The following is an 18364-nucleotide window of genomic DNA, read 5'->3' on the forward strand; positions in this document are numbered from 1 at the left end:
ATTCGGATATATTGAGTCAAAATAATTTCTTAACCCGTTGCGTAAAATAGCATTTGGGTTCCCCGCAATATATGCGTCAAAGTAAACACATCGTAACTTATGGATTTCCCAATGTGATATCCCCCATCTTTCGAACGAAAGCCTTTTATAAACCAAGGCATTCTTGGAACGTTCTTCAAATGTCTTACAAACTGATCTCGCCTTAAATAGTTGTGCCGAGGAATTCTGACCGACTCTAGACAAGATTTCATCAATCATGTCTCCGGGTAGGTCTCTTAAAATATTGGGTTGTCTATCCATTTTGTGTTTTTATACTGTAAAATAGACAAGAGTTAGATTCATAAAAAAAAATACTTATTAATACAAGAAATTTTTACATATATCATAAAGCATAAGCACACTATATTACATATATTACACCACACGAATACAACTATCTTATTCTGACTCGCTCGTTTCTTCTTCTTCGGTTTTGGTTCATTTTGCCAAGTTTCTAGGGATATATGATGTTCCCCTAATACGAGTCGTCATTTTTCACATTGGTTTAGAAAAACCTGGTGGTTTAGAGGTTCCCGGGTTATTGTCACAACTTAAGAAATACGGGTGTTGACGATACATATAAAGTTCATCGGGTTTGGAATCAAATTTCTCTATTTTTATGCCATTTCTCTTATTATTCTCTTTTGCCTTATTAAATTGTGTTGGGGTAATTTCTATAACATCATCGGAATCCTTGTCGGGATCCGATTCATCGGAGAATTGTTAATCCTCCCAATACTTTGCTTCCTTGGCGGAAACACCATTGACCATAATTAACTTTGGTCAGTTGGTTGAGGATTTTCTTCTACTTAACCATTTTATTATTTCCCCCACTGGTTCTATTTCTTCTTCCGGTTCCGATTCTTCTTTCGGTCCCGATTCTTCTTCCGGTTCCGACTCTTCTTCCGGTTCCTCTTCGGGAACTTGTGAATCAGTCCACCAATCATTCCAATTTACATTTGACTCTTCATTATTATTAGGTGAGTCAATGGGACTTGTTCTAGAGGTAGACATCTATCACATAATATCAAACACGTTAAGAGATTAATATATCACATAATATTCACATGTTAAAAATATATAGTTTCCAACAAAATTTGTTAAGCAATCATTTTTCAAGTAAACACTATATATATATATATATATATATATATATATATATATATATATATATATATATATATATATATATATATATATATATATATATATATATATATATATATATATATATATGACTCACTAATGCATCCTAACAAACTCGATAAGATACACTAATGCAAAATTCTGGTTCTCTAAGACCAACGCTCGGATACAACTGAAATGTCCCGTTCATATTGATTATAAACGTTCCATATTAATTGATTTCGTTGCGAGGTTTTGACCTCTATATGAGACTTTTTTCAAAGACTGCATTCATTTTTAAAACAACCATAACCTTTATTTTATCAATAAAGGTTTTAAAAACATTACGTAGATTATCAAATAATGATAATCTAAAATATCCTGTTTACACGCGACCATTACATAATGGTTTACAATACAAATATGTTACAACGAAATAAGTTTCTTGAATGCAGTTTTTACACAATATCATACAAGCATGGACTCCAAATCTCGTCCTTATTTAAGTATGCGACAGCGGAAGCTCTTGATAATCACCTAAGAATAAACATGCTTAAAACGTCAACAAAAATGTTGGTGAGTTATAGGTTTAACCTATATATTATCAAATCATAATAATAGACCACAAGATTTCATATTTCAATACACATGCCATACATAGAGATAAAAATCATTCATATGGTGAACATCTGGTAACCGACATTAACAAGATGCATATTTAAGAATATCCCCATCATTCCGGGACACCCTTCGGATATGATATAAATTTCGAAGTACTAAAGCATCTGGTACTTTGGATGGGGTTTGTTAGGCCCAATAGATCTATCTTTAGGATTCGCGTCAATTAGGGTGTCTGTTCCCTAATTCTTAGATTACCAGACTTAATAAAAAGGGGCATATTCGATTTCGATAATTCAACCATAGAATGTAGTTTCACGTACTTGTGTCTATTTTGTAAATCATTTATAAAACCTGCATGTATTCTCATCCTAAAAATATTAGATTTTAAAAGTGGGACTATAACTCACTTTCACAGATTATTTTTTTTACTTCGTCGGGAAGTAAGACTTGGCCACTGGTCGATTCACGAATCTATAACAAATATGTACAAATATATCAAAGTATGTTCAAAATATATTTACAACACTTTTAATACATTTTGATGTTTTAAGTTTATTAAGTCGGCTGTCCTCGTTAGTAACCTACAACTAGTTGTCCACAGTTAGATGTACAGAAATAAATCGATATATATTATCTTGAATCAATCCACGACCCAGTGTATACATATCTCAGTATTGATCATAACTCAAACTATATATATTTTGGAATCAACCTCAACCCTGTATAGCTAACTCCAACATTCACATATAGAGTGTCTATGGTTGTTCCGAAATATATATAGATTTATCGACATGATAGGTCGAAACATTGTATACATGTCTATGGTATCTCAAGATTACATAATATACAATACAAGTTGATTAAGTTATGGTTGGAATAGATTTGTTACCAATTTTCACGTAGCTAAAATGAGTAGTTTTTACCAATTTTGTTTTGCTCGCCATTTCTTTGTTTCTAATCCGTTTTGAGTGATTTAAGTGGCCACGGTTTCGTATTAAACTTAACTTTATGAAACAAAACAGAAAAGGTATAGGTTTATACCCAGAAATACAAGTTACAAGTTGTTTTTGAAAGAGGTAGTAATTTCCGTCGAAAGAACGACATCTTGATGACTGTTTTGAAAAACGTACTTTCACTTTGAGTTTAACCATGATTTTTGGATATGGTTTCATGTTCATAAGAAAAATCATTTTCCCAGAAGTATAGCTTTTAAGTCAAAGATTTTCATAGTTTTTAATTATCCAAACCAAAACAGCCCCCGGTTGTAACTACGACGGCGTAAATCCGGTATTATGGTGTTTATCGTGTTTTCGGGTTTTAAATCATTAAGTTAGTATATCATATAGATATAGATCATGTGTATAGTTCATTTTAAAAGTGTAGTTAGAAGGATTAGCTTTATTTGCGAACAAGTTTAGAATTAACTAAACTATGTTCTAGTGATTACTAATTTACCACTTCGAATATGATAGCTTTTTATGTATGAATTGAATGATGTTATGAACATCATTACTACCTTAAGTTCCTTGGATAAACTTACTAGAAAATAAAAAAATGGATCTAGCTTCAATGGATCCTTGGATGGCTCGAAGTTCTTGAAGCAGAATCATGACATGAAAACAAGTTCAAGTAAGATCATCACTTGAAATAAGATTGTTATAGTTATAAAAATTGAACCAAAGTTTGAATATGATTATTACCTTGTATTATAATGATAACCTACTATAAGAAACAAAGATTTCTTGAGGTTGGATGATCACCTTACAAGATTGGAAGTGAGCTAGCAAACTTGAAAGTATTCTTGATTTTATGTAACTAGAACTTGTAGAATTTATGAAGAACACTTAGAACTTGAAGTTAGAACTTGATAGAGATCAATTAGATGAAGAAAATTGAAGAATGAAAGTGTTTGTAGGTGTTTTTGGTCGTTGGTGTATGGATTAGATATAAAGGATATGTAATTTTGTTTTCATGTAAATAAGTCATGAATGATTACTCATATTTTTGTAATTTTATGAGATATTTCATGCTAGTTGCCAAATGATGGTTCCCACATGTGTTAGGTGACTCACATGGGCTGCTAAGAGCTGATCATTGGAGTGTATATACCAATAGTACATACATCTAAAAGCTGTGTATTGTACGAGTATGAATACGGGTGCATACGAGTAGAATTGTTGATGAAACTGAACGAGGATGTAATTGTAAGCATTTTTGTTAAGTAGAAGTATTTTGATAAGTGTCTTGAAGTCTTTCAAAAGTGTATGAATACATATTAAAACACTACATGTATATACATTTTAACTGAGTCGTTAAGTCATCGTTAGTCGTTACATGTAAGTGTTGTTTTGAGACCTTTAGGTTAACAATCTTGTTAAATGTTGTTAACCCAAAGTTTATAATATCAAATGAGATTTTAAATTATTATATTATCATGATATTATGATATATTAATATATCTTAATATGATATATACATTTAAATGTCGTTACAACGATACTCGTTACATATATGTCCCGTTTCGAAATCCTTAAGTTAGTAGTCTTGTTTTTACTTATGTAGTTCATTGTTAATACACTAAATGATATATTTAATTATCATATTATCATGTTATATATAATATAACAATGTATTAATATGCTTCATATATATTTAGTAAGACGTGGTTATAACGATAATCGTTATATGTATCGTTTCGAGTTTCATACGTCAATAGTCTCCTTTTTAAGTATATAACTTATTGTTACTATTTTTAATGAGATACTTGATGATCATTATATCATGTTAAACATATATATTTATTCATTTATGTATCATCATGTCATATACAACTTATAGCGTTCGTGAATCATTGGTCAAACTGGGTAATCAGACGTTTACAAAATTTCCGTTTCAATTAACCAAGTCTTAACAAGTTTGATTGCTTAACATGTTGGAAACATTTAATCATGTAAATATAGTTTTCATTAAACATATAATCATAGAAAGGTTCAGAAAAGTTCGTGTCACTACACCTTGTAGCTGATCAAACAGATCATCAAGTCTCGGCAACGGGTACTTGTTCTTCACCGTTCTTTTATTTAGTTCTCGGTAATCAATGCACATACGGAGAGTTTCATCTTTCTTCTTCATGAACAACACTGGAGAACCCCATGGCAAAGAACTTGGCCGAATAAACCCACTATCTAGCAACTCCTAAATTTGCGACATCATATCACGAATCTCGGACGGTGCTAATCGATACGGAGCTTTAACAACTGGTGTGGATCCTGGCAACAACTTGATTTTATAATCTACTTCCCTAACTGGCGGTAAACCCGACAATTCATCTGGGAAGACTTCTGGGAATTCAGACACTATCGGGATATCTGACACGGATTTCTTCCCTTTCTTTGCATCGATCACATATGCTAGAAATGAATCACACCCCTTGGTTAACGATTTCTTAGCTTTCATCATCGAAATTAATGGAAAATTAAACCCGCCCCGTACACCTCGGACCACAGCATGAGTCCCATCGGCCAAAGGAAAATGAATTATTTTCTTATCAAATTTTATACTTGCCTTATGGCGGCCTAACCAATCCATACCTAATACGACATCAAAGCTTGGTATAGGCAGAACAAGACAAGTCATAGGGAATTCATTCCCATATATTTCAATGGTTACTCCAGACATAGAGGTTGTGACTGGAACCGGTCTACCATCACCCACTTCTATTCTTAAAGGTTCAGATAATACGTCGATAGGCAATTTCAACTTATCACATAGTGTAACAGACATAAAAGAGCGATTTTCTCCACAATCAAATAACACACGAGCCGGCGAAGAATTTATCAGAAACATACCGGTAATCGCATCGTCGGTTTCAGTAGCTATATCAGTCAACATTTAAAAGGCTCTTGCTTCAGGTGGTGGAGGATTCTTTCGCTTCTGTCCCGATGAAGAAGCAGATGATCCTCCGACTGGCATTGTTCTTTCTCTGGCCCCTACCCCAGAGCTCGATCCCCTTGTAGAAGGACAATCAGCTGATCGATGACCCGATTTTTTGCAATTCCAACAAACATTTTCTCGAAATGAACAAACTTGAACATCATGACCCATCGCTCCACACCTTATACACCTTTTTGTCGACTCTGTACAGGGTCCAGCGTGTGTTGACCTACACACATTGCACCACGTTTTCTGACTCAAATTACTACCACTGATTTGAGTAACCCTACCTCTTTATTGGTTACCATGAGATCTTCTAGATTTACTACTCATTTGGCTCGTCTGGCTTGTCGCTTGTTTTGGTTGCGACACCTGCTCTCTCTGTTTACTCTTGGTGGCTTTGACATCTCCTTCCACCATTCTTGCCATAGCAAACGCTTGAGGCAAGGTTGTTGCTAATCTCACCATTGATCGGTATTCAGGCAGAATCATTTCAACAAACTGATCAATTCTAGATTGTTCGTCAGGCTTGTATAAAGCGGAGTTTGTCTGCGTGTGATGTGTGCGAGGTGTACTAGGAAATAGTATTATTTTTACAACGAAATACTATTAAATACGATACAATTTTACACAAGTTATTTATTTGTTTATAGAGTGGATATACCTAAACCTTGCTACAACACTTATAGGCAGTGTACCTAATCGTACAGTAGTGTAGTTTTTAGTAAGTCCGGTTCGTCCACAGGGAACTAGCCAAGTTTAACGCTATATTTTTTAAAAACTATACTTGTATAAATATATATATATATATATATATATATATATATATATATATATATATATATATATATATATATATGTATATATATATATATATATATATATATATATATATATATATATATATATATATATATAAGTAGTATTATTATTATTATAAAAGGGGGTTTTTACCGTTTAATAACCGGTTTATCGATTTTAAAACTTTAGTTGCAATTAAAACCTAATGTAAAATACTAAAAATAAATACAACTTAATTTAAAGAGTAAAGTAAATAACGATAATGAAATTGCGATAAATAAAAATGCGATAAATAAAAAATATGACAATTAAAGAGTACGATAATTAAAAGTGTAATTAAATACAATGACAATAAATAAAAGTGCGATAATTAAAAGTGCAATTAAATATAAAATAAAGGAATTATGCTTATTTAAACTTCCGTAATCATGATGTTTGACGTGTTGTTTTTAGTTTATTCCCATGGGTTAATTGTCCTTTGTCATGGATTATTTGATATGTCCATACGGATTTGTCCATAATAGTCCATCAGTCATAAATATAAAGTGCGAAAGTCTTCGTCAAATTATTCTTATTCCCGAAGTCAAATATTCCAACTAATTGGGGATTCGAATTGTAACAAGGTCTTAATACTTTGTTTAATGAATACACCAGGTTATCGACTGCGTGTAGACCAAGGTTTTACTACTTTGTTAACAATTACACCAATTACCCTTGAATGTAATCCACCCCTGTTTCAACAAGTCTATTAACTATTAATCCAATTCCCTGTCCGGTAAAATGAACAATTATTGGTATTTATAGATATCCCGCCCACCGTACCCAGTCAAGCGTATGTGGTTATATATAAATACGTCAAATTATAAGTCTATATATTAAATTAACGAGGTGTCGTTTAGTTAATATAAAACCCATTAATATCCCATAGTCTAATTTCCATAAGTGTCGTTCTTTTGTCCAAACCCCAATTATGGTACAAAGCCTAATTACCCAATTTTAGTATTTAGTCTAACATTATGATTACTTCGGCCTTAAATTAGCATAATAATAACTTAGCTACGAGACATTAATATAAAAATAACATTAACCATAACTTATAGTGATTAAAAATAGCGTAGTGTTACACGGACATAAATTTGACTTACACCCTTACAACATTCGCTAACATACCCTTATTATTAGAAATTAAAATTAAAATTAAAATTATAATATAAATATAAATATATATACGAGTGAGAGATTAAAAGGAAAAAGATGTAAAATTCGTGCAGAATTCGATGGCTTTTATAGGCCCACGTTGCACTGTAGAGTTCCGCGAGTGCTGAGGTTTCCTTCACAAAAGTACCGCGAGTGCGGAAGTCTGAAAACAGCTCACATGTTAGATCCAAAACGTGGGCTGCGTAAAATTATATTATATAATAATATATATAATTAATTATATATATTATTTTATTCTTATGCATAGTTGACTTGAAATTTTTGGTCCGTCGCGTCGAGCGTTGAGAGTTGACTTTGGTCCCGGTTCCGGATTTTCGAACGTCCTTGCGTACAATTTAATATCTTGTATTTTGCGTTTCGCATCTTGTACTCTTATAATTTCGAGACGTTTCTCATCAATAATTGGAACCACTTTGATTGTATTTTGTACTTTTGAGCTTTTTGGTCGTTTGCGTCTTCAATTTATCGAATCTGTCTTTTGTCTTCACCTTTTATTATTTAAACGAATATCACTTGTAAATAGAACAGTTGCAACTAAAAGCTTGTCTTTCTTGAGGGATAATTCTATGAAATATATGTTCATTTTTAGCATTATCAAATATTTCCACACTTGAGCGTTGCTTGTCCTCAAGCAATATAGTCTTGAAATAAAAATACTAGAATCACTTCTTTATTCTTCACACTTTGTACATCAGTGATTTCTATACGATGGTATAAACAATGGTAGTAACGATGTGGTTTACAGTCCTACATGACTATGAAAATTTAGATCCTTTATGAAATTGGATCTTTATGAAAACATTTAATATTTTGAAAATTAAATCTAGCTTTTACCCTAGATAAGTTTTCTGGGATAACCCTTCACCGGTGTTTGCAAAATCTTTTTGTGGGTTTGGTGGGTTTCATATTTGAAAATTTTAGCTCAAAACTTGCGGTTTTGTGTCACCCACTTGCTAACCGTGTATTAGGAAAGCAACACGTCCAGTATACTTGCTCCGTATATTACCTTTTGGTAAACTACCGTCCGGTTGTAAAGGAAAGCGTTGAACAAGCAATTGTTATGGCAATGTCCCCTGACATGCTTTTAATTATGGTCTATAACGTGTCGGATGCAATTACTATCCTTGGTAGGAGCAATAGTAAAGCTCACCCTTATAATTTTCCGGTCTGGCACAAGGTCCTGTCTTTGATTATGCTATGCAACCACCGTTGTTACGGTTGACACCCGATTTGGTTCAGGTGACCTAATGAATTCCAGGTGAATTCCTAGGATTTTACGTTCAATGGTAATGAACGCATTGAAAATAGGGTTTTCAGAAAACAAATCGGTTTGTAATTTTGATCAAAATATTTTCTCATTCAAGCTCGAGTTTAGATATCATCGAATTTCATGAGTTTGTAATTCTCAATCTTTAAGGTCAATCTCAAGGATTGAGTAATATCAGTCTTAAAAGCTGATTTTTGATTTTTAAGGAGATTATCCTTTTCGGAGATCTGATTCATAGGCTTATCCAGCTAATTTGCACGGTGTCCTCCCCATTTTATGAGACTAATCCTCTCATGGTTAGGATAAGTCTGACCACTTGGCGACCCTGTTTGATGCTGAGGTCCATGGATTTCCTGCTGATTTTAGTGATGACTTTTCTAGATTTTTCGTCAACCTACAGCTGGTCTGGATGACAACTGAGACGACCCGACCCAATCCATAGGGACGAATACAATAACATATGATTACATCGCGAGGTACTTGACCTCTAAATGATACATTTTACAAACATTGCATTCATTTTTAAAAGACAATCTTTCATTACATCGAAAGTTGACATGTATGCATACCATTTCATAATATCCAAACTATAAATGACCTAATCTGTCATTTACTTAATAATAATCTTTAATGAACTTCAACGACTCGAATGCAACGTCTTTTGAAATATGTCATGAATGACTCCAAGTAATATCTTTAAAATGAGCTAATGCACAGCGGAAGATCTCTTTCAAACCTGAGAATAAACATGCTTTCAAGTGTCAACCAAAAGGTTGGTGAGTTCATTAGTTTAACTTAAACAATCGTTTCCATCATTTTAATAGACCACAAGATTTCAGATTTCCATTTCTCATAAATATACGTCCCATGCATAGAGACAAAAATATCATTCATATGGATTGAACACCTGGTAACCGACATTAACAATATGCATATATAAGAATATCCCCATCATTCCGGGATCCTCCTTCGGACATGATATAAATTTCGAAGTACTAAAACATCCGGTACTTTGGATGGGGCTTGTTGGGCCCGATAGATCTATCTTTAGGATTCGCGTCAATTAGGGTGTCTGTTCCCTAATTCTTAGATTACCAGACTTAATAAAAAGGGCATATTCGATTTCGATAATTCAACCATATAATGTAGTTTCGGTTACTTGTGTCTATTTCGTAAAACATTTATAAAAATTTCGCATGTATTCTCAGCCCAAAAATATAAAGGGTAAAAAGGCAAATGAAACTCACCATACTGTATTTTGTAGTAAAAATACATATAACATCATTGAACAAGTGTAAGGTTGGCCTCGGATTCACGAACCTATATTAATTATATATATTTATATGACGGTCAATATTTGTCTAACAATTTAGGCCAAGTCAAAGTGTACCACAATCCTAATGCTCGAGTCTGACTCAACAGTATAGTAACATGTTATATTACCCATGCTCAGTTAGGTCAAAAGTCAAAGGTTAAAGTAAAAACGAGGTCGCACGCAAAAATACAATAACTTATACAAAAATGATTTTTCGGTCAAACATGACTAAACGGCCACTTCAGCGATTTTTAGAAAAATTATCGGAACTCCGATTGATAAACGGCCAAAGATAAAAGTTACACATTACCAAAAAGATTAAGCATAAATTTTACAGAAATAAACTAAACCTAGACAACTCGTAGTTGCCAACGCGGTTTCGGCGTTTCAAAGTTAATTTTTCAGTTTTAATAAATTTACAAAAGTGACCGAGTAGCCTACTTTGGAGATTTTTAGAAAATTCCTCGAAACTCGGATTGACAAACGGTCAAAGCCTTCAAATTCTCGTTACCACAAAGATATAACATGATTTTTGGCAAAAGTAAACACACATCAGGCCGACCATGACACTGATACAAAACTGACATTTTTAATAAAAAGTTTCAACTCTTTTTAGAATTTTAAAATGTGACCAAACAGTCAACTTTGACGATTTTTAGAAAAATCGTCGAGACTCGAATTGACAAACGGCCAGAGTCGTTTGTTAGACCTTACAACAAAGAATTCAGTGGTATTTTTGTTTTAATCTGAAACAACGCAGATCAGCGAGAATTTCAGTTTCCGTTTCAACATTTCATCAACATTTACAAAACTTCTTCTGTCCATAACTTGACAACCGTTCAACGAAACGACACGTGCTTTATATGAAAATTCATCTACTCGACGAGTAGAATCCAAATAACCACTTTTTATTACCCAGAAAATTAGTTCACTAATTACCATTAGCAATCTTAATTACGAAATTAATTGTTTAATTCATAACTTTCTAACCGTTCATCGAATCCATTCGCTATCTAAATGAAAAGTTCTTAATTTTTCGCTAGCTTTCCAATGACATGCATATCTTATACCTTATTTCATCCCTAGTATAACAACCTTTAAGATTCAACATAACCTATCTAGGGGCAATATCAAATATACAAGCATGCATAATTTTATTTTCTCGAGCACTAGTCAGGGATACACTATTAGTATGTAAAAATTAAATTATGAGCACTCACGTATCAATATTGAGGTTCAATATTGCAGGAAAGGTACGTAGACGCAACGGAGATGATAACTACCAAATTGACCTCACGGGCATACCCATGAACCATACCCATCACCTCCATAGTCATAACCCATAATTTCCTTAGCCCCATCCTACTCATAAAACTTGTCTTGAAATGACCCGCTCATGACCTCGTCGTAATATTTTATGTATAATACTAATAATATTACTACCAATATTAATATAAATAGATTAATAATAATAATCTTTAATAATAAATAAAATATTAAATTAATTAAATATTGCGGAGTAATCAGGGAGATAAATGGATATATGAATTGTGAAATTTACCAAAACGTGTTCGAGATATATAGAATGTTTTCTGGGACCCATTAACTCCGAAATTTCGGAGTGATGAAGAAAAAAAGGCAACCGCTTTGTGGCATACATGAATCTTCCAAAAAATGCCTAACTTTACATTCATGCATATGAATCGTCAAAATTAACTTATATATATAGATTTAATATTATTTAATATTTAATATATTTAATCTTTAGAATTAATTAAATATTATATTATATTTACGTTCATGGTAAAAATATAATTTTTACAAAAATGACACGGTCGTGGTCTCACGACTCATGTACCACTTTCGGTTTTTCGGGCGCACTTTCGTTCGTTTAGAAAACTAGCCTTTTACGTTACGTGACGTGTACCTTTTACAAAAAATTAGACTTACTCAACAATAAATTACCTTTATAAAAATATAACTTATAAAATTGAGTGTTGTGGTCATTTCCTTCTATAAATTAAAGTCTCGTTGTTTGTCAAAATATTTTATTTAAAATTAAACATTTTGTGACACGTACCTTTATTAATAACTAGACTTAAATTAATTAAAAACTAACTCATTCAAAGTGTAACTTAATCTTTTGAGTGCTTTGGTCATTTACTTTTATAATTCATAATCTTGTTATTTATCAAAGCCTATTTATTAATATTAGTTTAATATCAAAACGTTTTATGACTAATTTAAATTAAAATTTATAATCTTATACATATTTTTAAAATATTTATCTAATAACATACTAGTTATCCTTTCAAAACTAATTATATAATTTAAGATCCCTTACCAAATCGAAAATCCTATAACATTTATGCTTTAAAACTTAATTTGATTTCATTCTTTTATGCGTAAATGTTTAGTTTAATTTTCTTAACTTTCTAAATAATATATCTTAATATAACATATCAAATGGGTTTATCTAGTCAACGAATCTTATCCTAATTATTCCTTCTATATGATAAATCGAGTATTACAAAATTCGATTCTCCACTAACTTTTGTCTAACTCCCAATAAGTGATACTTTGTTCTTACTTGTAAATCACTTTACCATTTATTCCGAATAACGTTAAAAAGTAAGGGTTTCCTAATTCAAAGTGGACCTTATAACAGAGACTCATAATCATAGTTCAATGTATCCGATAATTCAATCATTTGATATTACCTTATAATCTCGTCGATAAACTTACATCGAACAAATACATTCATGTAAAGTATTATCTATTCAATACCTTGATAGTATTTCCAGGTTCATAAAATAGATCTCATAGCTTATAATCATATCCACTAATCCGTTCTAGGTTTTATATAATATATCTCAATTTAATAAACACACATATGTATATGTATATATAATTGTTCGTGAATCGCTAGGCATGGTCAAAGGGTAATTGATTATATGAATATAGTTTTCAAAACATTCGAGACTCAACATTACATAATTTTGCTCATCGTGTCGGGAACATATAAAGATTAAAGTTTAAATTTGATCGGAAATTTCCGGGTCATCACATTACCTACCCGTTAAAAGAAATTTCGTCCCGAAATTTGATAGAGGTCGTCATGGCTAACAGTAAGAATGTTATTATGACGAATGTAAACTGATACATAGAGTTTTATCATCATCGAGTGATATAGATAACCCAATTTGATTATGCGAAGAGTATAAGTGAAGCTATCGCAAAAGTGTGAAAAATGAATAAATGCAGGTTTGACTTAACCGGCGGCGTGTTCAAGATTGCTTTCCGTAATTTAAGGAATTTAGAAGAAATCTTCATAATAAGATTTGATTCTTCGGTAATTAAGGAGATTCAGATCTTCTTTGATCAAACACGATAATCTGCTTCGATTGTTCTGTCGAAAATTTTCCTATAAATCCACCCTCTCCATTTCCTTACAACTCACACCTTCTATTCTTTCTTTCTCAATTCTTTCTTTAAAGTATTCGTTAATATGCTCCATCCTATCCTGATCCTTGATATCCTCTTAACTTGCATATCTGTCATTCTTCTTTTTAATCTGCCACCAGAAGAATCTATTTACTTTTACTATACTCTTGGGTTTATAGTGTTTCTAGTTCTCCCATGTCTTTACATTGCTATATGCATCGATATATACGGGTTGTAATTTCCGGTTGTTGTTAGATTTTACACCTTCCCTTATATTTCGATGTCCCTGCTTCTGTCTTCTATAGTCATCGTCATCCATAGTTAATGCTCTCTTCCATTTGCTGCGGTTTATACCCCGAATTTCTATTTCGGAGCTTTGTCCTTTCGTTTCTTCTTCTTGCGATTAAATAGCTCTCGTAATGGTCCGGAATTCGTATGTATGGATTTCAGAAGGAATATAGTAATTGTTCTAAGAAGGAAAGGGCAATGGTAAATCCTGATTTGTTAAATTACCAGAATACCCCGAAAAAGACCGAATCATCAAGAAATATTTTATTGATAAATTTAGAGATTAAGTAGAATGTAAGAGTCGTGTAAATGGTACATGATGACGGTATATTCTGTGAATCATCACGTCCATTAGAAACTTAGCATGAATTACCGTAATATAATGACGTTGATCAAGTGTCATTATATTATACTAACCCATGCATCAGTTCCCAACACTACTTCAAAACATTCATATTTGAATTTTTCAAAATTTAGAAACTAACACAGTTTCTTTTATGTTGCAGGTATTACGGAGAGATAAATGATCTCAGATAAGAATCGTTGTGATAATATCTCCAGAAATATGGAGAATATGTATAATGAAAGATACGAAGATATCTTATAATATTTAAGGTGAGATGATGATGAAGAATATATGTCTGTGAAGGTTTAGAATAAGAAGTAAGGTGTATGCTAACGAGTTCAGCAGGCACTGAATCATTTGGATTCTTTGAAGGCAGATTTAGTCCTTGTGATTTGTCCACTGCTTCCTTCATACTTTGCTCAATTCGTTTTTCAGTACCAAATCTTTTCTTTTTCTGAGCTTTACCAACTTACTATCTTTTATCATCAAACTTTTGACCATTTAGATCGTCTACCATGTTTATGTTTCCTCTGCATTTAATGCTATAATATCTGAATCACTGGTTATCAATTCGAGATGGGTTCAGAAGAATCGTGTTTTAGATGATTAAACGCTGGTGGTAATATGGTGGAATATGAAAGGTTCCCCTGTAATAATGACGAAAGGGCAACTTATCTAACAGGGTTATAATAAGACTGGTCCGACTGAAAAATCGAAGTTGACTTGCTGGAGCTGTGACAAAATTGACTACTTTGAAAAGGAATCTAAATGTTGTTTTTGATAGAAGAATTCGATGCAGGTACATGTTAGATTATGACTTTGGTTTCGAGAGTTTTTCAGGTACAAAATTTCGGGTAACGTGTGGTTGGATCATCATCTCAATTGTTTATTATTTGATGTGTCTTCTAGAATTTCGAAGGGATTTAATTGCAGATTGTCATAGTCAATATCCAAATGATGAAATCGTCCTAAATCCCGAATGATTTTTCATATCCATCTTGTGTGTTACGATTAAAAGTGATGTCCTATCACAGTTTTGAAGTCAAAGTATAGCTTTGAAAATTGTAAAGATCTAAGAGTGATGATTTTGGTTGTATCTCGAGTTGAATTCTGAAATTCCCAAAATCAGAATATGTAATTAGGTTCGAATGAGTATGGTTGTTTTGATTTCTATAGAAGAATGTATATTGGTTTAGTTGATGATTATTGAATCAGAATTGAAGAATGTAACATATTAATTGTGATTTTATATATCTCTCGGGTATTACCTACCCGTTAAAAAATTTCACAAATAATATTTTGAACAAGAATTCTCATTACAATCTTTATGAAAATATATGCGGGTATATTTTCTTCAGATGTAGTACAGATTCAATGAGTTAATATCATACTAAGCTCATTTGATTTTCGGATTGAATTAGAAATGAATTTTCTCTAAAACATTAGAGATTACATAATCTTTGCGGAGTATTTCACTAATGTAATCAATGCTTCAATATTTATATGTATTTCCTTAGTGAATCCTGCTGATGCTCATAGAACTCTTGCTAACTTCGCAAGATACGAATATTGTTTTCCTGTAAATTTCGGGTATATCGAAGATGAAAGTGTATAATCAAACATGTTATTGAATGATACACTTGATTTATTATGAAATAAAATTAATTGAGTTGAAGCAGAGATTGTGGTTAACAATGATTAAATTGTTAACGAAGAATGTACATCATAGCATATTAGTAATATGAATTAACCGGATAGTTAAATTCCATACATAATAGCTTAGTACAGAAAGATTTATTATGGTTAAAAATTTTATATATATAGGATATACATATAAATTCTTCGGAGGAACTGAGTTAATACTTCATAACTCGTTGTTACAATATACTCGTTATTAATTCGTAATGGTTTCCACAGTGATTTCTTGAACTGGCGGGGCTTGTGATGTTAGAGGTACTGACGATTCTAACGATGTTGACAACACTGTTGGTGAGGCTAAGAGTACTGTTGAAGCTGTTGGTAAAACAGGTCTAACTTTTACGCACCATTTTTGTCAGGGTTTTGATTCTTCTCTCTATCATCTTTGTCTACTTATCTGATCTAAGGTTAAGGCTGAAATAGATAATCTCTAAGTCTTTAGAGATTACCTAATCACTGCAGGATGATTCTCCGATGAAGTTATGAATCAATACTTCATCATTTGTTGTTGTTGGTACTCCTTGGTATCTTTGGTGCGCGTGACGTTGATATCCGATATACAGATTAGGATATTGAGGTGTGTGATGCGGATGTGATTGTTGGTGGTGGTAATGATTCTGTTGATGATGGTGGTGCTGTTGATGCCAGTGATGCTGCTGGTGCTTAGGGTATTGAGGTTTGCGATGTTGATGTTACTGGCGGTACTGATTATGCTGCTGGTGCTGCTGATGGTGTTTGTAATCCTTGCACCATAAGCTCTAAAGCTGTCACGCGAGCACGAAGTTCGTTAACTTCTGCTAGTATACCGGGATGATTGTCGGTTGGGACAAGCGGGTAAATAAAATTTAGAATTTGATGTAATATATAATCGTGACGAGATACTCTGGAAATGAGAGAGAAAATGGTTTCACGAGCAGGTTCGCCGGTAAGTGCTTCAGGTTCATCGCCAATAGGGCAATTTGGTGGATGGAAAGGATCACCTTCTTCTTGTCTCCAATAATTGAGGAGGCTACGAACCCATCCCCATTTCATCCAGAATAGATGATGACTGATTGGTTGATCCATTCCGGTCACACTATTTTCGGAGCTCGAATGGAAATCCATATCGACATAGCTGTCGAAATCTGAGGAGTTCGAACTAGATGCGGAATCCATCTCGTATGATCAGAGAAAGAATTTTGGTATAAAATAGATTTTAGAATTTAGATTTGGTATTCCTCAATACATAATTTACATATGTATATATAATACCAAAATCCCATAGATTTCGGAGAATCTTTGAAAGATGTTAGTCAAAGTTCACAATAATAAATACGCTAAGATATTAATTAGTAGATATGCTAAGATGTGAATTTCGTTTATACGTTGTTATGCAATAAATGCAGGAAAACGCGTCTAGACTTAAGATGATAAGCAGATAATTTCCTAAGGATGATAAGTAGATGATTTCCGACACAAAATGATAAGCAAAACTTTTGACATACAGACACGGTCGAAGTCCAGACTCACTAATGCATCTTAACAACTAACAGTAAGACACACTAATGCAAGACCTGGTTCGCTAAGACCACCGCTCTGATACCACATGAGACGACCCGACCCAATCCATAGGGACGAATACAATAACATATGATTACATCGCGAGGTACTTGACCTCTAAATGATACATTTTACAAACATTGCATTCATTTTTAAAAGACAATCTTTCATTACATCGAAAGTTGACATGTATGCATACCATTTCATAATATCCAAACTATAAATGACCTAATCTGTCATTTACTTAATAATAATCTTTAATGAACTTCAACGACTCGAATGCAACGTCTTTTGAAATATGTCATGAATGACTCCAAGTAATATCTTTAAAATGAGCTAATGCACAGCGGAAGATCTCTTTCAAACCTGAGAATAAACATGCTTTCAAGTGTCAACCAAAAGGTTGGTGAGTTCATTAGTTTAACTTAAACAATCGTTTCCATCATTTTAATAGACCACAAGATTTCAGATTTCCATTTCTCATAAATATACGTCCCATGCATAGAGACAAAAATATCATTCATATGGATTGAACACCTGGTAACCGACATTAACAATATGCATATATAAGAATATCCCCATCATTCCGGGATCCTCCTTCGGACATGATATAAATTTCGAAGTACTAAAACATCCGGTACTTTGGATGGGGCTTGTTGGGCCCGATAGATCTATCTTTAGGATTCGCGTCAATTAGGGTGTCTGTTCCCTAATTCTTAGATTACCAGAC

At 32.8% G+C, this 18364-nt stretch overlaps 1 protein-coding gene across 1 annotated transcript; it reads right to left on the reverse strand.

The window, feature by feature from the left end:
- Window positions 1–4980: 4980 nt before the first annotated feature.
- On the reverse strand, window positions 4981–5676 carry LOC139888747 (uncharacterized). Its single transcript, XM_071871738.1, has one exon. The coding sequence runs from the start codon at window positions 5674–5676 to the stop codon at window positions 4981–4983; it is 696 nt and encodes a 231-aa protein (XP_071727839.1).
- Window positions 5677–18364: the final 12688 nt, after the last annotated feature.

This window comes from Rutidosis leptorrhynchoides, chromosome 2, assembly GCF_046630445.1.
Source record: "Rutidosis leptorrhynchoides isolate AG116_Rl617_1_P2 chromosome 2, CSIRO_AGI_Rlap_v1, whole genome shotgun sequence".
NCBI classification, from domain to species: domain Eukaryota; kingdom Viridiplantae; phylum Streptophyta; class Magnoliopsida; order Asterales; family Asteraceae; genus Rutidosis; species Rutidosis leptorrhynchoides.